We start from the raw sequence: 23,351 nt of genomic DNA, 5'->3' as shown, positions 1-23,351 counted from the left end.
ATGCTGCAATCTGTCTGCAGAATTTCTAAGTTTGCATTAGGGTTACTGATTCTATTCTTAGGACATTTCAAGAATCAGTTGGTTTTACTTTTTTATGTCAGATTCTTGTTAGGGTTTTTAAAACTTACACAAAAAAAAATACAAGGAGAAATAAAAAACAAAAAAGAAAAAAGAAAAAAGAAAAAAATAAAAAACAAAAAACGCGAAAACAAAAAGAAAAAGAAAAATATTTCTAGGATATTTTTTTCTTTTCTTTTTTATTTGTCATTAATTAGTTGAATGTCAAAGAGAGTAGACATACCCAAATCAATACATGACTTAGTTCAATGTGTGCATTTTAGATATCTTTAAACTAACTACTTTAAATTTACCAACACCATCAATTATTTTGAACTTCATTGGTTCTTTATCTTTATATTAAAGCGGTCTATGAAAAATTTGAAACTAACAAGAGCAATAACAAAAAAATATTTCAATAATACCAACACAGATTTATTAATTACTCTATATAATTATCAAGATTTACTAAAAACAGTAAAATTATTTTTTTTGCTTTAAGCTTATTTTTTATTTTGATTTTCATTAGTTACAACTTTTGAATATAATATTTAGTAAATATCACCAAAAAACGCAACAACTAAACATATAAATAACAATATAATGATTACTCTCGATAGTAGTGCTACTCAGGATAATAATAATACATCTACTACAGATGATCTTAAATTAAGACAAAATAAGGAATCAAATGATAATAAGCCAGCTGAACTCCCAAATGCCTTGAAAATTAATGATACAGATCCTAAAAGAGTTAAAGTATATATATTAGAAGACAATGAATGGAAAGATACTGGTACTGGGTTCTGTACTGGTAAAATTAAACAAATAATAAACTCTATTTCTGAAAAGCCATCTAATGATAAATCTTCTGATATAGCTCCACTGGATCAAGTAGTCTATGAAGCTTATTTGATAGTAACTAATGAAGATATACCAGACCAAATTCTGTTGGAATCTAGATTGGAAGGAAATGTTGAATATCAAAAGCAAGAAGAAACTCTTATTGTTTGGAAAGATATCAAAGGTGAAGATATTGCATTAAGCTTTGAGGAAAGTGCTGGATGTGATGCGATTTGTAATTTTCTTGTTCAAGTTCAACGTAATTTGAAAAGAAGTATTTCTTTAGTGGCAGTGAGATCAAGCGATTCTGGAATGGGTTCGGCACATGAAATTATTGCAGGGCCTGTATCATTACCTTCAATTGATTCAAACCAAGACACAGCAACTTTAATGGATTCTCTTAAGATATTAAATGAAAATATTAGTTATGAATATTTGAAAAATGAAACAATTGAATTTATTTTTAAATCAAATTACGTGGATCTTCTAATAAATATTTTTCATAAGGCTGAAAAGGAAAACTTGTTGAAAGATTTATTGTTACTGAGCAGTATAATAAAAACATTAATTTTATACAATAACAGAGAAATCATTGAATCATTAGTAGAAGACAACCATATTATTGGTATTATTGGGATATTGGAATATGATACAGAATTTTCCACTATGAAAGCTAATCATAGAGATTATTTGAAGAAAAGGGGACCAATCTTTAAGGAAGTTCTTCCTGTTGAAAATAATGAGTTGAAGGAGATCATAAAAAAATGCTTTAGACTACAATTTTTGAAAGATGTGGTGTTAGTGAGATTTTTTGATGATAATAATATTAATTTAATATTAGATATCATTATTGATTTTGAGACATGTATTATAAATTTTTTGCAAACAGATCCATTTCTATGCAAGATTATCAATTTATATGAAATTGAAGGTAGTTCTGCAACGAATATTTTGAATTCAACTATGGCTAGTGATGATGATAATGAAATGAAAGAAAAAAGACGTAATGGAATAAAACTGTTACATCAATGTATTCAGATGTCAAAAAATTTAGAATTAAGTGATAAAACAAAATTTTATAAATTTTTAATTGAAAAAGATTTCTTTAATGTACTGCAATATGCGTTTAATACAGAAACTGATAGTAGTATTAGAATAATGGCCACCGATATGATTATAACAATAATAGAACATGACATATTGTTGATTCAAAATGTTCAACATGAAAAATCTAGTAATAATGATATTTCTTCTGTTGACCAAACTTACTACTACTACGCGACTAGGAAGGGAAATAATGATACTTTGGAGAAACAAACAGAGGATATGAAACTTTTGTCTATCTTGGCTACTATATTATTAACAGATAAATCACCTGGACTTCGTGAACAAGTCGTTCAGGCATTTAATACTTTGTTACATCCAGATGGATATCTAAATGGGAATACAGAAGGTGAATATGACTCAGATGGTATGTTGAGCAATTTCAATTTCAGTTCATTGATGGAACATGAAGAATATACTAATGATAATGGTGATACAGATCAAAATAACTGGTTTAATTCTAATAGTGATTTAAACAAAGATTTAGGAAACAGTGACAATAATAATATTCAGTTAAAACGTTATTTTAAAAATTTTTATGATCAAATAGCTCTAAAGTTATTTTCTCCATTGATTATGGATACAAACACCGCAAATACTGATCATAATGACAATAATGACAATGATAACAATAATAATAAACAAGAATGTGATGATTATTTGTTGATACATATAGTTAAACTTTTATCATTTATTGCTACGGAACATAATCGTATTATTTCAAGGAAATTCATTTTAGAGAATGGAATTCTTACTAATATAAGCAAACTTATCAAGTCAACCCATATTCTACAACTAAGATTGACTGCGGTACGAACGATAAAGAATATAATATCGTTAAATGATAAATATTATAATCGTTTCATGATAACGAACAATTTATTTGATCCAATTTTTGATTTATTGAAAGAGAATCTTGATAAAGATAATTTAGCTAATTCGTGTATTCAAGATCTATTTAAGATTATAGCTAAAAATTGTGATGTGAATAATGAAGCACGGTCTAATTTCAATATACTGAGTAACTATCTGGTTGGAAGATTTAAAGATATTTTGAATGAGATTGACTATCTGCCATTTATTAAAGCATTATTGTCTCAACGTAATGTTGCAACTATACCAAATGAAAGCATTAAGAAAAGGAGTAATACTACTGACAATGAATCATATGGAGAGGAACCACAAGATCTTGAAATGAATCAAGTTGATATGGTTCTTGGGTTGAATCAAAATGGGAAAAGATTATTTTCACAAGTATAAAGAAAATAAAGAAAAAAAGAAAATTTTAAAAAATCAATATACATATATATTTCTTTGCATATTGTGTTCTAGTTAGTATATATGTAAATATATTTGAAGAGGATAAAGTATAATATTATAATGAATGAAAAAGAAAGAAACAATATCAAGAAGCATAAATATTAGAATAAGCTACCATTGCTGGAGATAAAGAAACAAAATTTATAACTTTGACAGGCTTAAAAATTTCTCCATCCCTTTGTAAATTTGTTCTGGGTACATATCACTATTCGCAAATAGAGTCCCAGTATGCCACATGCCACCGTCCACAGTAATAGTTTCACCGTTAATATAGTTTCCAGCAGGTGACAACAAGAAAATGGTTGCTTCTGCAATATCTTTTTTGGTACCTAATCTTTGCAGAGGGATCTTTTTGATCATATCATCTACATATTTTGGGTTAGATAATCTTTTAAAACCTTCAGTGTCTTTGATAGCACCGGGTTGAATACAATTTGATCGAACACCAAAGGGACCCAATTCGACGGCTAAATTGTTTGACAACGCATCGATACCTGATTTTGCTGCACCTACGGGGCCTTGGAATGGAACACCGTATTTGTGGAAAGTGGAGGATATAAAGAGAATGGCACCTTTGCTTTTAATTAAATGTGGTAAAGCAGCTTTTGTGATATTAAAGGAGCCTAGGAGATCGATACTTATGACAGATTTGAATGCATTGGCACTTAAATTAGCAAAATCGCAGACGAAATTTCCAGCTGCTCCAGCAATCAAAAAATCAAGTTTACCGAATTTTTCAATAGTAATTTTGATACAGTTTTCCATCTGGAAATAATCTCTAACATCGACATTTTTTATAGCAAAACAAGAGTCTTTTCTACTTGTTAAATTGTTAACTTCATTTTCCACCAACTCCGCATTTTCGATATCTCTACTTACTATAACAACATTACAACCCAATAAAGCCAAAGCCTCTACTTGAACTCTACAAATTGTACCAGAACCGCCAGTGATGAGACAGACTTTGTCCTTAAATAAATCAGGTTTCCAAGAACATTCTTCGATATAGTTTTTAGTTAGAGTAGTCACCATAATAAATATTGTTATTATTACTATTCTATATTATCTGTTGTTTTCTACTTTTGTATTATTGAAAATATCTCTTAATATTTCAATACTTGCTTATATATTTGTATATATATGTATATAGAGAGAGAGAAAGAGAAATAAAAATTCAAGAAGATAATTTACAGTAAATAAAAAAATACATACACACATAAACATCCATATATGCAGGGATATATATATATAATGTCGAAGAGTTATCTGTACATATGACCAGCCAGCAAGTCACTTAGCAAACCATCATGCTACCATCACTATTCCATTAACCTCCGTAAAAGAAATATATGCACACACATACACGATAGCTTCACAGCCACAGGACCCTTACTTGTATTTTGTGTATGTATAGTTTCTAGTCGACCACTCAACCATCTGTGTGTTCATTTGTTCAGTTGTTCATTTACACATCTCCAACAACCTTTAAAATAAAATAATATAATATAGAGACAAAAAACAAAAAAAGGAAACCTTTTCTCCTGCGTTTTTTTTGTTGCTGCGATGCCCAACAGCCTCTCCCTTAAAAAAAATAAACAGTTAAAGGAAGAGCGGGGAAGAAGGAAAAAAGGAAAAGACAACAATAGTCTATTGTCTCTCGGGGATTTACGACAGTAGACAGCAGATAAGAAAGTGGTAGCGTCTGCTACTCTAGTTAGATGTACGGATGTTGTGTAATTAGGTCTTAGCTTTTCTTCTTTTCTTTTTCTTTTTTTTTTGATAAACTGCTTTGTCGTAATTTGAATATATTGATCTGCTACAAGATAGGTTATCTTTCATTACTAATAACTTTTCTTTCCTCATTGTTCTTATTCTCATATGCTATCGTCCAGAATTATTATATATTTCCATAGTTATATAATCGAGAAGTTATCCTTCATATATATTTTTTAAAGAAAAAAAACGCAAAAGGAAGAGATAATAATATTTTATTCCTATGCTACTATGTCATTTTTGGATGATTTACCTGTAGATTTACAAAAAAAGATCAAAAAAGTTACCTCAATCTTGCCTAACACTTTAGACACATTTAAAGAATTATATGAATTTGCCATAAATCAAAATAATCAATCAACAAATGATTCTAAAAGAAGAAAATTGAATAATAGTAGTTATAATACTAGTAATAATAATGATGAGAGTAGTAGAAATAGTCCTGCTGGTTATCCTGACAATCTGACTGTTCAAAATATGATATCTCAAGATGATATTATATTCCAATTAAAAGATGTGTCTGTTTTATCTCCATTAAGAAAAAAATTGAATTTTTTTTTACATCTATCTTCCATTGATAAAGCTCCAATATTATCACTAGAGAGAGATTCAAAAATTGAATTAAGTATACATGATTTGAGATCCAATATCCAAATGGCTGTGTTCTTACCCGTATCAGAGAAACCAAACTTAACCTACCTTTTCATCAAATATGCTCATTCAAACTCGTACAATGAACCAATACTAATTAACTTAGCCAATGATCTGATACTGAACCAATTCCATAAACTCGGAATCTTGGAAACCTCAGTCACCGATTTTGCCTCCTGTATAGATTATATTAGAAAACAAGCGATCTTGACCGGTTTCAGGATATCCAACCCTTTCTCCTCTAATGGAGATCCTATGCACAGTTCTTTTTCAATTAATTGTCACCGTGGTACAAAGGAAGGAACACTATACTTTTTGCCAGATAATATCCTTTTCGGGTTTAAAAAACCAATCCTCTTATTTGATTCAAACGATATCGAATCTATCACCTATTCCTCTATCACCAGGTTGACTTTCAACATGACTTTGATCACAAAGAAGGGACAAACCTTTGAATTCTCTATGATTGACCAAAATGAATACACAAGAATCGATGAATATGTTAAAAGAAAGCAAGTTGTAGATAGATCAATGAGTGAGGAGTTAAAAGCTAAAACAAAATCCAAAATTAGTAATAATAATAATAACATGGGAAGCCATAACAACAACAGTATTAATAATTCTAAAAATAATGAAGACAGTCTTGATCCAAACAATACAAATGGCCATCAAAGTATATTAGAGGCAGCTTCTAAACAATTCGAACAATCTAATACGTTTAATTTAAATGACGTTCATTTGGACTCAGAAGATGATGAAGCGCTAGATGCAAATTTTGAAGCAGAGAGTGATTTGTCTGATGGAAGTGAAATTGAGGAAGTTAAAGAATTTGATAAAGAAGAAGAAGAGGAAGAAAATGATCTTGAAGAAGTATCACATTCAATAATAAATAACCAGCAACATAGTATAAACATGGATCTTTCCACTTCATTAAAGGATATTCCAATAGAAATTGATGATGATGATGATGACGATGACGATATTGAGGGATCTGGTGTAGAATATGATTAATGATTACATAACTCTATATAATATTTTTGTTGAACTTTCATTGTGACAGTCAATGAAGAGATTTTTTTTTCTTTCTCATTATATGATAAGTAGAAAAAAGTATATTTATAAATGTCTGCTTTTTCTTATGCAATATTCTATATATATATATATGTATGTACGTATGTGTGTATAGGATATTAATGATAAAATGAATACTCTATATTTATAGATTTATCTGATTAATTATTTTTTACTTCCTCTTCATCATCATCTCCTACTAATATATAATTACCTAACTTGTCCATCTTCAATTTCCCAACACCTGTTGTTAAAGCCTCAATAATCTTTTCATTTTCTTCTTCAAGACTATCTTTATCACCTTGAAAGTCATCCTCATCATTCTCTTCCTCAGAATCATAGTAATATTCATCTAAATTTTCCTCTTCGCTGTTATCAACGTCACTGTTTTCATCTAAATCATCACTTTCATAGTCTGAATGGTTCCTCATAGTTTGAACTGCAATCTCTAGATCTCTATCATTGGATTTTTTCTTTGAATAACCAGATGCCTGTAATAATTCATCTACATTGTCTTCTCTTTTAATATCCCTATGAAAAACAGGGTACGGGTATTTATAACCATCACCAAATCCATCCTCATCCAACATCGTAGAATCTACAACAGGTACATACTTTAATTTCTTCTTAAAGAAACGACGAATACAATCCACATCTCTTTTAAAATAGAATTCTGCATCCGGATGATCAATAGATATACATTGTGGGAAATCTATAACAATAAATCCACAATCATTCGAGTTGATAACTTTATTGTTACTATCATCATCATCGCTAGTTGCTGCTGTTTTTTTAATCATTATATTAAATTCATTAAAATCACAATGAATCAAACCACTCTTACCTAATTTCACAATGAAATTCATCAAATCAGAATATAATTTAGGTATGTTAAATTTGGATTTATGATATTTTAATCTAGTCATAGTGAAACCATCAATCAATTCCATAATGATAATATGTCTAGAATTATCGAATGGTTCAGGCACATTAAACCCCTTAGCATATAATAAAGACATAAATTGGTATTCTTTAGCTGCAGCCAGCTTAGATAGAAACATCCAGTTAACACCATTCTTTGCATTTTTCTTAATGTAATCTCTCTTATTTCTAACTGTGTGGAAAGACGTTCTACCTAACCTATGAATCTTCATAACTTTTGGTACACCTTCTTTATCGGAGACTTTATATATATCAGATTCTTTACCAACACCCATGGGTCCACCAATAGAATAAACGGTATCTCTATCCAACATTGTCTTTAATGCTAAATAGTCAATACCACTATAAGTCAACCTATAACCGTCATATGAAGCATTTCTTAATTTGGAGATCAGTTTCAATTTAGCTAGATCTGAAATGCATCTATTTGTTCCAGAAATGGATCTTAAACCAGATAACTGATGTATTAAAGTAGTTGGGACCACTTCATGGTTAGTGGAACCTCTTTCTACTGCATGAAGAACTTGGAAATCTTCAGCAGTCAAATATCTCATGTGAGAAGTATCCAATTTCATAGTGAAGAATTGATACTATGTAAATTATTTATGTGTGCGTTTATATTAGTATGAAGATACAGATTAGTATAGTCCCTGTTCTTAACAAAACTTATAGTGGTTAAAGCAGGTAGCACTTTTCTGTCTACAATATAATTAACTAGATTAAATGAAATACAATGCTCACCAGATACTGAGTTCCTCTATAGTTCTTAGTTGAAATAAATCAAAGGTCATCGCAAAATAAAACAAAAATAAAAAAATTTTTAATTATACATCCATACATCTTCTCCTCTCAGTATGGCACAATAAAAAAAAACAACAATTAGCCAATAAAGTTGAATACATCCCAATATTAAATGCTGATATTGTGGAGTGTTAACCATGTTGAACAAGAAGACATACACTATTATATGGTGTGGTTCTTTCCATTTACCTCTTGACGCTAAAAATAAAGTGAATGTATACATACGTGCATATAAATGGGTGTATATGATACACTGTAGCAAAAAAAAAACAATACAAAAGACATAAATCTGAATTTATTTGTATGTATATGTTATTTACTCATAAGAATGTATATAGTTTGAAGAAGAGAGGAAGATAACGGAGGCTATGAATATATAATTTGTGAAAATAATTACCATCTTGAATCTGGACCTTGTGGTGGTGGTGGTGAACCTTGATTGAACACAAAATGTCCATTAGGATTATCATGATTAAAAGGTGGTTCACCATTGCCTCTAAATGGAAACCCATTATTATTTTGTGGTGGTGGTGGTGGTCCACCATGATTGCCATGGTGGTGATTATGCAATCCGTTATTGAACCCACCATTTGGTGGGCCTCCCTGATGATTATGGCTATGTTTGTGTTCAAACTTGTCAGATAATTTATTAGCTAGCAATGCACCACCTACTGCGCCTAATATGCCGGATAATTTCGAGTGGTTATCTGATAATTTTGATGCTGCATAGTAGCCACCGGCACCACCGACTACGGTACTTAGTAGTCCCCTGTCTTGGCTTTCATTACCATTAGCATTAACATTAGAATTCGCTGTTTGATATTGTGTAGATGGATAAACATGGTTTCCATTATAATTATATGTTTTTCGAGTCTGCGGATCTTGACTAGCTTCGTTATAGAAATCTTTTGCAGACATATTTTTTGTTCAATACTTTCTATCAGGTTTCTTTTGTCTTTGTAGACATTTAATATAAGTGATAAGAAAGTAACGTCAGGGATACAAGATCTGAAGAAGAATCTCTTGACAAGAAATAAATATATATATATATAATTCAAGTGTGAAGTGAGTTAGTTAACCCACTTTTATATACGCAAAAAAATAAAAGAAGCAAATATTACGCATAAATCTTAGTTACACTGTAAAGTGTTAAATACTATAATAACAGTCTGGTGCAGCTTTCTACTTCTGTCTTCTTTCACCTTTCATCTTTCACCTTTTTCTATTTTTCAATATTATACGCCACACATTCTCCTTCATGTCTTTCTCCTCCTCTCCTTGCCACTTTCCCTGTCACTCCCCTTCCCCCTCATTCATCTTTACATCACGTAACCCAATCGTGGCAGCTGATGGCTTGATGGTCTCTTTCTTTATTTCTTCCTCTTTCTTGTCATTATCTTTTTTTTTTTCTCTTTTGAGTCTTTTATGTTTTTTCTTAGCCTAAAAAGTCTATTTCCACATGTTTGAGGACTTGAAACACTTGAGTAATAATGAATAACATGTGGAAGAAGTTGCAAAAGTGGCGAGAGGAATTACACACAAAGCTCTAGGAACGGCTAAAGAATGAAACACAGCTGTTTTTAGCACATTAATCTAATGAAAGGTCTCCGCTGCACTCGTAATGATTCATTCCTCTTGGATATAGACTAAGCCTCTTACGTTTTTATTGTGACATTTATCGTATCTGAAAAAAAAAAAAAAAAAATAATAAAAAAACAAACAAGATAATAATAAAGTGATGAAAGATGATTCAATACATTTTATTCTTTTACTTGTACTATCAATTAATTTACATCACAAGTAAATCTTCTACATCTCATTCTCTAACTACAAACATCTATACATCTATTTTCCTTGATACTAAGTGATAGTAAGCACTGATCAATACATTTATCATAATCTTGTCCCAAAACTTTAATTGAAGAAGCATATAGTCAGGCCTTAACACTATCCAGCTGGATATTCAATTTATTCATTCTGTAAAACATCTTGGTTGCTCTCAATTTATCCTGCCTCGTTTTCACTTTTTTCTTTTATAGATTGCTCAATTTTTATTATTTTTCTAGGATACATACAAAGCTAAGCACTACTCTATTTACTTATTTATATATATTTGATTTATAATTATATATATATATATCATATCATATAAGAGGTAAGAAACACAAAAATAAGAAAAGTATATGGGAAGAAAATAAAAAAAAGGTGGAAAAAAACAAAAAAGATAGAAACTACTAAAATAATAAGACACAAAAAAAATAAAGCACCTAAAAACAGAAGTTCATGTCTTTAAAATTTCAATAAGTTCCTTTGTTTTCTTTTTCCATATCCTTCTTTTAACGAGTAGACATAGCTCTGGTGACAACTCTCTTCAAACCAACTTCAGCCTTTCTCAAGTCGTCAGCGGAGGCATCTTCAATAGATAAAGCAGCCATAGCATCAGCTAAAGCAGCTTCGATCTTAGCCTTGGCACCTCTCTTCATCTTGGAAGATAAGACTGGGTCAGTGACGTTTTGTTCGATGGAAGCAACGTAGGATTCTAATCTTTGTCTGGCTTCGTGCTTCTTAGCAAAAGCTTCGTCAGCAGCCTTGAATTCTTCAGCTTGATTAACCATCTTTTCAATTTCTTCAGTAGATAATCTACCAACAGCATTGGAAATAGTAATGTTAGCGGACTTACCAGTAGACTTTTCGACAGCAGTGACCTTTAAGATACCGTTAGCATCGACTTCGAAGATAGCTTCTAATACTGGTTCACCAGCTGGCATCATTGGAATACCCTTTAAGTCGAATTCACCTAATAAAGTGTTTTCTTTACAGTTAACACGTTCACCTTGGTAGACTGGGAAAGTAACGGTGGTTTGGTTGTCAGCAACAGTGGTGAAGGTTCTTCTCTTGATAGTTGGAACAGTAGTGTTTCTTGGAACGACAATACCGAAGATGTCACCTTGCATACCGACACCTAAGGATAATGGAGCAACATCTAATAATAATAAGTCCTTGGTTTCATCAGAAGTGGATTGACCAGTCAAGATGGCACCTTGAACAGCGGCACCGTAAGCAACAGCTTCATCTGGGTTAATAGACTTTTCTAATTGCTTACCGTCGAAGAAGTCAGACAATAATTTTTGAACCTTTGGAATTCTGGTAGAACCACCGACTAAGACAACTTCGTCAATTTGGTTCTTAGCAATCTTGGCATCCTTTAAGACTTGTTCAACTGGTTCAAGAGTGGACTTGAATAAAGCAGCATTTAAGTCTTCAAATCTAGCTCTAGTCAAAGAGGATTCAAAATCTTCACCTTCAAATAAGGAGTCAACTTCAACGGTGGTTTGAGTGACAGAAGATAAAGTTCTCTTGGCTCTTTCAGCAGCAGTTCTTAATCTTCTTAAAGCTCTAGCATCGTTAGAGATATCTAAACCGGTCTTCTTCTTGAATTCAGCCTTGAAGTGTTCTAATAAGTTGGTATCGAAATCTTGACCACCTAAGTGGGTGTTACCAGAGGTGGACTTGACAGTGTAAACACCACCAGCAATGTGTAATAAAGAAACATCGAAAGTACCACCACCTAAATCGAAGATTAAGACGTGTCTTTCTTTGTCAGACTTACCGGCACCTAAACCGTAAGCAATAGCAGCAGCAGTTGGTTCGTTAATGATTCTTAAAACGTTTAAACCAGCGATGGCACCAGCATCCTTGGTAGCTTGTCTTTGAGCATCGTTGAAGTAGGCTGGAACAGTAATAACAGCCTTTTCAACCTTCTTACCAATCTTGGCTTCAGCAATTTCCTTCATCTTGGTTAAAACCATAGAAGAAATTTCTTGTGGAGAGAAAGTCTTAGTTTCACCTAAGTATTCAACTTCAATGACTGGAGCATCATCAACGTTAATGACTTTGAATGGCCAAGTCTTCATGTCACTTTGAACGGATTCATCGTCGAATCTTCTACCAATTAATCTCTTAGCATCGAAGACAGTGTTCTTTGGGTTTAAAGCAGCTTGGTTCTTAGCAGCATCACCAATTAATCTTTCTTCTGGGGTGAAAGCAACGAAGGATGGAGTAACTCTGTTACCTTGTTCGTTGGCAATAATTTCAACGGAAGATTCGTAAGTAGCAACACAAGAGTAAGTAGTACCTAAATCGATACCGATAGCACCTTGGAAAACACCTTCAGCCATTGTTGTTGTGATTGGTTATCTGTAGACGGGTTTCTGTGAAGATAAAGACGAAAGGGACAAGCGAACAAGAGAGGAGGAGTGCTTTTAATGATTAAGTAAAGCTCTTTAAGGAAGGTAAAAAGAGAAGAAAGAGAGAGAAAGAAAGAGAAAAGAAGTTGAAGTGGATAAATGAGTAGGTACAGAGAGGGAAGAAAAAAAAATTTTTTCCACTATCAAAAATTGAGATACGGAATTTGAACAAGCCCAACAAAAAAAAACCGTGGTGGAAGTAGAAAAAGAAAGAGGAGAGTAGTCCAAAAGAAATGTTTGGATGGTTGGTACTAGTAGTAATTTGGTCGTTGTTATATAATCACTGATAAATGTCTTGTACAGTTAAAGAAAAAAAAAAATAGAAAAAAAAAATTTTTTTGTTTATTTGTTATTAAAAGTCATCGCAAAAAAATAAAAAAAGAAAAGAGAATAGAAAAAGAAAAAATTTTTTTATTTTTCATTAATTGGGAAAGTTTCTTTTTTTTTTTTTTCTACAAAAATTTTTTGCGTGGTTTCCTATTTTGGACATCCAGAAAAGTGAACAAGCGGCGGTGTTTTATCACTTTTTACGTTGGGGCCTCCCACAGTAAAATAAAACAAAATAAATGTCATTAGGTCTTGATTTTTCACACTTCTGTTTCTATTAGGGTTTACATCAGTGAGACAGAGTTTTTTGCGGGGACTTCATTAGGGTTGATGGTAGAATTCTTTTTAGGATGAAGTAGACAATAGTCTAAGGGCCCATTTATAATGATGATGATAATAATAGTCCGTATATATACATACATATATATATATATATATGATTTCTTAAGTTGACAGTTTCTTCTTTAAAAGATTGAATACAACTCATGATCTTGTAATAGTTTTATAGTATTTATCTTGGCTTATCATGCTTACAGAATTGCTATTTCCACTTATTCTTAAAGTGGTACGAAAGCTATGACACAAATATTGTATATGTATGTATGTATAATATGCTACTTCGCAATATGACAACAATTTTATATTGTATTAAAATTGAATACACACACTACATACCTTAAATAAACTTTAATATCAAGCACGTCCTCTTCCAACTTCCATATTTGTTTGAAACACTATATAAAATACCGTAAAAAAGAAAAAGAAAAACAATAAGTGTCAGGAACTACCACATGGCATTTCATAAGAGTCATATATTTATTTTTGCAGCTTGTATTTTTAATGTTTCTGTTCAAAAGTTGAACTAATTGCATGATAGATAACAATTAAAGTCATCATAGTTAACCCAGATATTATAACTATAGAATTTAATTCCGTATCCGTGATCATTATTTGCTCGTCCTTTTCCCTTTTAAATGATACCTGTATATATAAATATGGACACCCAAAACACTAGCAGTGCACTACTACTCAATCTTTGTAATCTATGAGTATGTGTATGTGTGATTCACAAGTATCTCTGTCTCTTAACCGAACACGAGGATCAATAAACAAATTGTGTAATAATACTTAAACTTGATAAGTTAGCCTTTCACTTCCATTTACTCCCTCTTTTTTTCTTGGCTTATAATGTTTTTTTTTGTCTCTGATAATTTTTAATTTTTTCCTTTTTTTTTTTCTGTTTTTCATTTAACTTAATTTGAGTTTCATAGACCTGTGTATTTCGTCGATGGTTTGAGTTGACAATAAGCAATAAATATGTTCATTAAAGGTGCAATGGGGTTGATGGGGAGGGGGGCTACATTGTAAGTTGTACATATCCATGCACACATATATTTAACAGGCTACTTATTAAAAAGGTTTTAGGTTATGCGAAAGTCACCAAGGAGTATTGAAGAATGGTTGTACTATAAATTGCTCAATAGTAAAGGATTCTATCGATTTGTAAGAGTTATTCATGATAGAATAAATGGAATAGATCATATGTTAAGAGACCCAAATTATACTCATAACAATCAAAAATACAATAATATAAATTTCACTACCACTTTTCAACCAACTAATTTGCAAAAGTTTAAAGCATTTAGATTGTTGTTTTATGATGAATGGAGGGCCACCCTGGGTTTCAAGAGGCAGATACACAAACATTTTAAAGATTAATTATAATATATTCAAACTTGTATAACATATATACGTATATATAACTGTGTATAATTGTACAGACACTATTCATAAAATTCTCTAATATTATTCTTAGGCATTAATACATCTTTATTGGGTAACTTGAATGATTTTAATTTTGATAGTGAAATATCGTCCTTTAATGCCACAATAACACGTTTACGACTTCCAAATTTGAAATTATCATCAATAATGTCACTATCATATCTTTTGATATAATATACATTATTACCGTTACCCTGTTGAATGATCTTGTTCAGGGACCAAGTGATGGCAAATGGACCCGTAGATGTAATAATATTCTTTTCCTTTTGACCCACTCCAATATTGAAATATGCACGTGTATATTTAATTGGTTTCTTTGTATATGTTATCATATAACTTGCATGCTCAGGGCTCACTCTCAATATGTATGTTCTAACATTTTCAGTAGCTGGAAACGAATTTAAAAACCCAATCTTCCCTGCATTTTTACCTGTCTTTATTGTTAAGTCAATCAGTAATAAAGCAGTCTCACATGTAGCCAATAGCCATTTACCATCTGCACTTGTGGTAATATATTTTATTGGCTCACCAAGTGATGGAATCGCACTCTTTGCTTTTATACCAAGACGATCATACAATTTAATATCACCTTTCTCAGACCCAACAGCCACATATCCATCAGCAGTAGTCCCAATAGAACTGAAATTATATTTTGTAACATATGCCTTCGATTGATCTTGGACAATTTTATTGTCATTAGGGATACGTGGATCCATCTTAAAGATCATGTTATTGGAAACACCGACTATTGTGGGTTCCAATGTTAATTGATCATATTTTTTCGTGGGACCGTATTGAACAATAGTATTTTCCCCTGCACTCCATTCTTCTACTATTTTACCAGTCTCAATATCCAATCTATATAATTTATTAAGATTATCGTTGTCACCAAGAATTAATGATCTATCTTCCATATACATCATTGGATTTTCAGGGCTGAAGTCTTTTCCATTTTTATTTGTCACATTTTTTATTACAGATACAAATTCTAACCCATCATCATCATCATCCTCTTCTTCAACGCTCCCACTTCCTGTTTTGAAGACTCCAATTTTATTACCACGTACAACATAAGAACGATTATGTCTAGCAGAGACTGTCAATGATCTGTTGCTAGAAGAGGAGGATGGTTTAATTGTAGTTGGATTTTCATCAAACTGTTCAGAAGAAATCAATACAGATGTTCCATTTCTTTCATTTTCTTCGTCAGTTTCACTGTCTTTTTCTTCTTCTTCTTCAAGTTTAATTTCTTCTTCACGTCTATTATCATTGCTATCACCAAACCCAAGAATTTCATCTAAATCCTTGATCAACGTCATTGTTGGGTTAATTATATATTGTTTTTCTTTATCAGAGATATCTTCCCACTCAACTTTATTGATGGTCATCCACAAGCAACTTGACCACTTAAGTTTAAAATATTTGTAATCGTTAATGGAGTCAAATTTGAACATGAATGAAAGTGTAATGTTTCCCATTGCGTAATTGAATATGAAACCAGTCTTATCTTCATCAAATGTTGGATTTAAATCTTGTGCAACAAAATTACCCAATTTAGTCTCTTGTCCAGTTATCGATAGCCAAAAATTAAATTTGCTGATCTCTAGTAATGACATTTCAGTTGGATGATCCTGTAAAACAAATGTTTCTTGAACAGGGTCAAAGAGATATAAGCCACCTAAATATGAACAGATTTCTTTGCCTTTCATTGTAGAGTTTGACTGTTTTGAACAACTATTTTCATTAATAATAACATCGCTTGCGTCTTCATATTTTTCGTTCACATCTATCTTAACACTATTATCTGAATCGGAATTAAAATCAGAATTGTGATCAAATTCTTTATCTTCTCTACTTTTACTGTCATTTACAACAGATAATTTGTTTAATTTGTCCAGAAGATCTGATGAACATTTTGTAGTATTTTTGTCTGTATGTTCATTTGGTAAAATAGTATTAAATAAAAGTTCAATATCCTTAATATCTGTCTCTGTGGCTGAATTAATAGGTTTCTTATTTACTACAGAATAATAACAACGGTAAAGTACTTGTAAGAATTGATCTACATCACTGGTTGGAACATCATTAGAAATTACAAATTGAACCCTTTCATCATTTTCATCACCTAAAACATTGTTCCAAGTAAATATATTTGCACCAATGTTAGACCATGTTCTTTTAAAATCCAAATGTGGTCCAACAGAGAAACACCACTCATCATCCTTCTTACCACCGATCTTAGATTGAACAGACAGAACGCTTGTAGCATCATCTGAATAGTATCCATCACCTTCAACATCTCCTTCATCATTATCTGTTAAATCAATAACCTTCTTGACCACTAGATTATATGAATATTGACCATTAGTTCTAATAGATAACAGGCTGTCATTGTAAATACATTCAGAAGTAGCTTTGGGTGATTGTTTGGAGCGTAATAAATCAAATTCACCAGATGCAATCACACATATTTCATGTCTGTTGCCTGAATCCATTAGTTTTTTGATAATGTTCATAGTATGTTTTTTCCTAGTTATTTATGACTATAGATCCTTATTCAAATACTAAATAAGAATATAATTAAAAGGTAATATATAATTAAAAATAGATATTAAGTTTAAAAGATATTCAAAATATTGTAGTTAATCTTTTCACTTCCCTAGCCTAACATAAATAACTGAAAATACAGTAAAAGATACCTTTGTTATCTTACCTTGCAAGTATATATTAAGTGTTGTGATGGTTGTACACTTTTTGTTCAGCAGCCAAGACTTTTAAATAATTAAAATAGCGGAAATCGAGAAGATGACGAATCCCTGAAATTGAAAAATCGATAAAAGTTAAGCAGCAACGTTTACATAATTGAAAGTCAAATACTACAAAACATTGGGTGCTGGAAAGACTAATGATAATATTTTTTTTACTACTGTATATTGTGTTTAGTAAATAAGTTCGTATATATAAAGAGAAAAATACAGAGATACACGTCATCATTACTGGTGAATAATATAAATAAAAACAGGCAAAGATATTGTTAATTAATGATTCTATGGTCATTATAAAAGGCCTAAAGTATCTATGAGCAAAAAATTAATACGGGAATTTGTGAGACGATTTCATAGAACTAATATTATCTGTAACAAACAGAAAGGTTTAGATTCAATCAAAAATACCATTAATAAAGCTTCAACTAAATTTCCTTCAACAACAGTACTAGACACAAAGGAACAAGCCCAAAAGACCATTATTGGAAATTATAATGTTAAGAAAGCATTAAAATTCATTGATGCTTCTAGTCTTTCAAATAAAAATGATTTATTGATTGATTTACAAGTTTCTCAAAATAAGTTGGACTGGCAAATACAAAAAGATGCATTGAAAAAAAAATTCCAAGGTGCTCATTGGAACCCTCCAAAGAGATTATCTAGACAGGAGATGGAAAGTGTTCGACTGTTAAAGCAGCAGTTCCCAACTATGACTGCATCTGATTTGGCTTCACGTTTCAAGATCTCTCCAGAGGCTGTAAGGCGTATATTAAAGGCCAAATGGACTCCAAAGGAAGAGGATTTGGCTAGGATTGAATCTCGTTGGAGTCGACGTGGAGAAAGAATCAAACAGATGTATCGGTATACACACCAAAATAAAACGTCCCATTTTACTAATAATATAAATACCCAACCGGTAATTACTTTAAAATATAATCCTAATGGTACTATTCATGATTATTATACAAAGAATGATAACAAGGAGAAAAATCCTCAAGGGAATAAAAAATATACTCAGTCGAAGAATAAATTTTATTTGCTACATAAAAATAAAGTTTGAAAACAAGCATATATTGTCATGCTTCATTTTGCCTTTTTTTGTTTTATTTTCATTTTTGTTTTGATATTAACATTACATATTCCTTTTAATATCAATTTATAATTGTATTGGTAATAAGACTCTTTGTAAATACATGTTACTGCAAATTTAGATCATTTGTAATATTATTTTATAAATAAGATAGATAGATAGATATATAATAATATACTTTTTTGTTAATATATTAAGATATTCTTCCATTAACGAACCAGCCTTTAATCTCACGAATTGACTGTGTAACGTTCTCACTTTTAGAACATACATCCTTTATAGTTTTCTCTCTAGAAGCTTCAACTTGGTCTGTTAGCAATTTTAATTGAAATGTAAACCATTCTGTGGTATCTAAATGTCTCATGATAATAGCATGTTGATTCATGCAATAATTAATTCGTCTCAACTTATGATTAATGAAAGATTTTTCATCTTCTTCTTCTGTTCGTTGTCCATATATTGTATCATGTGACGTCCAAACATCATAGGAAGGCAAATCAGTTTGAATCATTCTATCCATTTTAGTTTTGTCTTTATTGAATTTGAATTGTGCAACATTTTTGTCCTTAATACGGGACATTAAGATGGTTAATGTTCTCCGAAGTCTCAATAATACAGCCAAAATAAATTCTTGTCTTTGTTCATAGTGTCTTTGCAAAGCAGGCCGTATAGCACCAAGAGTTAACAAATATAATATAGAGGAAATTACACCAGTTTTATAACATAGGGATTTAATATATTTGTATATGGGATCGTTCTTAAGATTAGAAATATCCCTTGGTTTAATTTGGGATTCTTCAGGCCATGTTATTATATCCATTTTGATTTTTCTATTTCGATTATTATTGTGAATATAAGATTACGATGGTGTTAATAATTTGAATAGATAAGAGTGTTGAACAAAGATGACGGTTTTTCTTTGTCATTAGTCTTAATTCTTGTTCAGTCTGATAACCCAATTATCTCTTTGTAATTGAATATATAAAAAAAATTATTTGAAAAATCAGCAGTATTTGTTTTTATTGCAATCAAATTCTTACATAAAAGAAAGCTATACAATGATTTTCGAATAGTGCATAAAAATAGAGAGTGTGATTGAAGTGTGTATTGACAGCCAACTGGTGTTAATTCTGATTTATCAATATACCTAGATATTGTGCAGAGGTGTCTGAGACACTCTCTTTATTCTGTATTCTTTTGTATATATCTGATTTTGTAATGGGTAAGAATTAGAGTTGGTGAGTATAGGACAATTATATATATGCGATTATAAACTACCTTTGCTTGTCGTTGGATGTTTGACATATTTTATACGTCTTTTAAGAAATTTATTATAAAACTTTACTGATCTATATATAAAATTGTAATTATAGTAAAAGCGGGGAGGAGGAAGAATGCGTGTAAAAGGATGTAGTATTACATATTTTGGAAGATACTTAACTGCATTAGCATGCTACTTTTTTTATGTTTACATTTCCTTATGATAGTTGAATTTGGTTCAACTAAATTAAGGCAGTCTCTATAAATCTTTTTCTCATTTCGATACGACCACTACCGTGTTTCTTTTCTAATTCCTTTAATTCACGAGGACCGCCTTTTCTTAACATTGCATCATCAGAAGCTGTCCAGATACCAGGGACATTGGATGGTGGATTAGTATCTGTCTGGAACATGTTTAGGAAATATCTTGGGATCACCATCAGGTCACCACTCAATGACGTTAACATGGCAGTACAGAAATTTCTTCTAATACCGCATTCATCAGCCAAATTTTGAACCAACATTTCAGCTTGTGAAGGCTCATAATCTCTTGATATTACATCGTTAACTCTTTTCATAAATTCGCGGGTGCTTTCCAATTGGAAGAATTTTGGTAAGAAAAGATCCATTGATGCAATCTTTGGTGGCCACTGAATTGTGTCAGGATCAATGGTATCATACTTCATTTCTTCCATTGCATAATCAGTCCTAATGGCTTCTGCAATATCTGGTGGGTATTCAAATGGCAGGTTATTATTGATTTTATTCAAATCATCTTTTAAACTAGAAATAAAGTTTCTGGTTTCTTCATCTAATAATTCATTATCATAATCTTCAGTAGTTTTTCTATGAGTTGGTTTGATTTTATTATTTTCAGCTATTGAACTTGCACTATCTGATTTATGACGAGGTGTTACCTCAAATGGAGTTTGTTCTAAGGTTACATGTGGTTCATTAGATGTCATTTTTCCTCCATGATGATTTGTAGAATTGATATTTTTGTTCTCAAGAGATACACCAGTGTTGACCATACTACTGTTCCCATTATTTGTACCAGCAACTGTAGTAGCACTAATATTACCTGTATTTTGATCAGATTTGATTAATTCAGGTTCAGTAGATTCCATATAATGTCTTCTTTTTGAATTCATTGGGTCAAAAACAGCTTCAGAAGCAGAAACTGCTCTTTTTAAGGAAGAGTTATAATTACCAGGGGTGAGGTCACCTCTCTTCTTTTTTCTTACTGTCATGTTTTTCAATGGTTCAGGTTCTTTACCAATAGTTTTGCATTCCTCGTAATAATCAATATAAGCGTCAATCCCAAACACAAGTAAAAACTTTCTAAAACGATCTCTCCATGCACTCTCGGTATGTGTTGGAACCAATTCTGCATATGTTTTAAAAAATTCTCTAGCTACTGGACCACGGCGACCATAGACTCTAAAATCTTTAAAGGATGGTTCATTGCCGGGAACATGATGTGGATCCATGGTCATATTCCTTTTAGCAATATCTACAGCAGTTTCTTGATGTGATATCAAAGATGAACCAGATTCTGGGTCTACTTGGAAAGCGTCACGGTAGAATTGTTTTTTGATGGCAATGGCCAAACCATAATCTTCATCTGCTGTAAATTTTCTCTTTAAAGAAGGTGGTAAAACGTCTGTCTTGATCAAATTCCCACGTTCGTCGCGAACTAATTTTCCATTTTTGTCTACTTGATAAACAAAATCCAATCTTTTCGATAGATAACCTCTATATCTATGGCGAATTGAGTTTCCGGTGTGGTTGGGCATGAATCTAGAAATTTCTTCAAATAAAGTATGAGTGGATCTTCTTGTTGGATTCTTTCTAACAACATCAAGAATGAACTGGTCTTCGTCTTCACTAAAAACATTCTTATGTGATGAAAAATTTGGTGGTAATGGTGTATGTTTTAAAGAATTTCCATTACTATCACTTGTATCAACCATGGATAATTCTGATTCAACATCCACTTTAATAGAAGTTTCATTTTGTTTGAAATTGTTAGTCGATGATGTATTATCTTTGTCATATGGATTCGTTTTATTTTCATTATTGGATGGTGTAGAATCTGTATTTGTGGAATCTGTCATGGGAGCGTCAGTTCCAGTTGTAACAGTAGTAGTAGGATGAAGGGGGGTGACAGTAGTGGCAGTAATGGTAGCATTGGCAACAGCGACAGCTGTACTCAGATTATCGTTAGATAAAATATTGTTTGCAGCCACATTAGTATCAAATGATCCATCAGATTGGCCCTCAGCATTATCATCATCATTGGCTTTATCATTCTGCTCATCCTCTCCCTTTTTTTCATTATTCGAAATTCTGTTTTTATCGAATGGGACCAAATAATTTTGATAATTTAAAAGAGTATTACTTTGGACACATGCTTTAATATACGTTGGGCTAACAGTAACTAAATTAGTGTCGTTATATGGAGATACTACCAAAAGGTTCTTATCTAGAGTTGAAATTGTAGGATCATTTACGTCTGGTAATTTACTTAGCACTTCACCACCGTTATCTGAGATTAATCTAACCAATAATTTGGCGTCATTCATATTGTCATGAGCGTCCTGTGCATCATTAATATAGAATCTCTTACCTTCCCAAAATTTCTTACCTGAATTTTTAGTTTCCATAGTATTGGTTTTATTCGAATCGACGCTACCTGAATTACTGGTATCTTTTGTATTGTCGGTAGGAATACTAGCGAAAGTTGTGTTATTAATAGAAGTAGTGGTGTCAGTTGTAGTATTTGGAATATTGGAAACGGTTATAGCTTCATTTGAGGAAGAATTTGTGGTTGATGCGGTCTGAGAATCAACAGGATTAGTGGTAGCAACACTATTATCGTTACTATTGGATATCTTTTCTTCGGTGTTAATATTATTATTCTGATCATTGGTTTCATTATCTAAGCTATTGGTAGAATCTGTGGTATTATTAGTATTATCTGCCGTTTTATCATTATCATTATTATTACTGTTGTTGTTGTTAGAAGTATTATTTGTGGAAGCTTTATCTGCGGAAGTGGTAGCGATAGAATTTGTAGCATTAGTATTGTTGTTATTATTACTATTTATACTACTATTATTATCTTCATTATCCTTATTATGAAGCATATTGGCATCTAAAGCATCAACAAAATGCTCAACTGAATCAAATGTTTCTTTAGCAGTATCAAATTCCTCTGGTGCAGACATTTAAAATTTTTTTTTCTTTTTCTTCTTTTTCTTTTTTATTTATTTATTATTATTATTATTATTGTTGTTGTTGTTGTTTTAAGAA

The 23,351-nt window shown here is 31.5% G+C and overlaps 12 protein-coding genes across 12 annotated transcripts; 4 read left to right on the top strand and 8 right to left on the bottom strand.

The window, feature by feature from the left end:
• Positions 1–660: 660 nt before the first annotated feature.
• Positions 661–3,264, top strand: PSY2 (Psy2p; the record flags this gene model as incomplete). Its single annotated transcript, XM_064859805.1, has 1 exon — positions 661–3,264. The coding sequence occupies one exon, from the start codon at positions 661–663 to the stop codon at positions 3,262–3,264; it is 2,604 nt and encodes an 867-aa protein (XP_064713178.1).
• Positions 3,265–3,465: 201 nt separating this feature from the next.
• SPS19 (2,4-dienoyl-CoA reductase (NADPH)) lies at positions 3,466–4,356 on the bottom strand (the record flags this gene model as incomplete). The annotated part of the gene is made up of 1 exon (XM_064859804.1): positions 3,466–4,356. One exon carries the CDS (start codon positions 4,354–4,356, stop codon positions 3,466–3,468), a length of 891 nt encoding a protein of 296 aa, XP_064713177.1.
• Positions 4,357–5,328: 972 nt separating this feature from the next.
• RTT106 (Rtt106p) lies at positions 5,329–6,759 on the top strand (the record flags this gene model as incomplete). The annotated part of the gene is made up of 1 exon (XM_064859803.1): positions 5,329–6,759. The coding sequence occupies one exon, from the start codon at positions 5,329–5,331 to the stop codon at positions 6,757–6,759; it is 1,431 nt and encodes a 476-aa protein (XP_064713176.1).
• A 221-nt stretch (positions 6,760–6,980) lies between these two features.
• On the bottom strand, positions 6,981–8,336 carry RIO2 (protein kinase RIO2; the record flags this gene model as incomplete). The annotated part of the gene is made up of 1 exon (XM_064859802.1): positions 6,981–8,336. One exon carries the CDS (start codon positions 8,334–8,336, stop codon positions 6,981–6,983), a length of 1,356 nt encoding a protein of 451 aa, XP_064713175.1.
• A 619-nt stretch (positions 8,337–8,955) lies between these two features.
• PWA37_003270 (uncharacterized protein) lies at positions 8,956–9,480 on the bottom strand (the record flags this gene model as incomplete). Its single annotated transcript, XM_064859801.1, has 1 exon — positions 8,956–9,480. One exon carries the CDS (start codon positions 9,478–9,480, stop codon positions 8,956–8,958), a length of 525 nt encoding a protein of 174 aa, XP_064713174.1.
• A 1,418-nt stretch (positions 9,481–10,898) lies between these two features.
• Positions 10,899–12,740, bottom strand: SSB2 (Hsp70 family ATPase SSB2; the record flags this gene model as incomplete). The annotated part of the gene is made up of 1 exon (XM_064859800.1): positions 10,899–12,740. The coding sequence occupies one exon, from the start codon at positions 12,738–12,740 to the stop codon at positions 10,899–10,901; it is 1,842 nt and encodes a 613-aa protein (XP_064713173.1).
• Positions 12,741–13,973: 1,233 nt separating this feature from the next.
• OST4 (olichyl-diphosphooligosaccharide--protein glycotransferase OST4) lies at positions 13,974–14,084 on the bottom strand (the record flags this gene model as incomplete). The annotated part of the gene is made up of 1 exon (XM_064859799.1): positions 13,974–14,084. The coding sequence occupies one exon, from the start codon at positions 14,082–14,084 to the stop codon at positions 13,974–13,976; it is 111 nt and encodes a 36-aa protein (XP_064713172.1).
• Positions 14,085–14,564: 480 nt separating this feature from the next.
• On the top strand, positions 14,565–14,855 carry MRX7 (Mrx7p; the record flags this gene model as incomplete). Its single annotated transcript, XM_064859798.1, has 1 exon — positions 14,565–14,855. The coding sequence occupies one exon, from the start codon at positions 14,565–14,567 to the stop codon at positions 14,853–14,855; it is 291 nt and encodes a 96-aa protein (XP_064713171.1).
• A 65-nt stretch (positions 14,856–14,920) lies between these two features.
• VID27 (Vid27p) lies at positions 14,921–17,437 on the bottom strand (the record flags this gene model as incomplete). The annotated part of the gene is made up of 1 exon (XM_064859797.1): positions 14,921–17,437. One exon carries the CDS (start codon positions 17,435–17,437, stop codon positions 14,921–14,923), a length of 2,517 nt encoding a protein of 838 aa, XP_064713170.1.
• A 562-nt stretch (positions 17,438–17,999) lies between these two features.
• Positions 18,000–18,746, top strand: RRG9 (mitochondrial ribosome assembly protein RRG9; the record flags this gene model as incomplete). Its single annotated transcript, XM_064859796.1, has 1 exon — positions 18,000–18,746. The coding sequence occupies one exon, from the start codon at positions 18,000–18,002 to the stop codon at positions 18,744–18,746; it is 747 nt and encodes a 248-aa protein (XP_064713169.1).
• Positions 18,747–18,969: 223 nt separating this feature from the next.
• On the bottom strand, positions 18,970–19,596 carry PEX17 (Pex17p; the record flags this gene model as incomplete). Its single annotated transcript, XM_064859795.1, has 1 exon — positions 18,970–19,596. The coding sequence occupies one exon, from the start codon at positions 19,594–19,596 to the stop codon at positions 18,970–18,972; it is 627 nt and encodes a 208-aa protein (XP_064713168.1).
• Positions 19,597–20,278: 682 nt separating this feature from the next.
• Positions 20,279–23,266, bottom strand: RAP1 (DNA-binding transcription factor RAP1; the record flags this gene model as incomplete). Its single annotated transcript, XM_064859794.1, has 1 exon — positions 20,279–23,266. The coding sequence occupies one exon, from the start codon at positions 23,264–23,266 to the stop codon at positions 20,279–20,281; it is 2,988 nt and encodes a 995-aa protein (XP_064713167.1).
• Between the last annotated feature and the right edge of the window lie 85 nt (positions 23,267–23,351).

The sequence above is a fragment of the Arxiozyma heterogenica genome, assembly GCF_036370985.1.
Source record: "Arxiozyma heterogenica strain weizmannii chromosome Unknown scaffold_27, whole genome shotgun sequence".
NCBI lineage: Eukaryota > Fungi > Ascomycota > Saccharomycetes > Saccharomycetales > Saccharomycetaceae > Arxiozyma > Arxiozyma heterogenica.
This window is presented reverse-complemented; position numbering and strand designations above follow the sequence as displayed.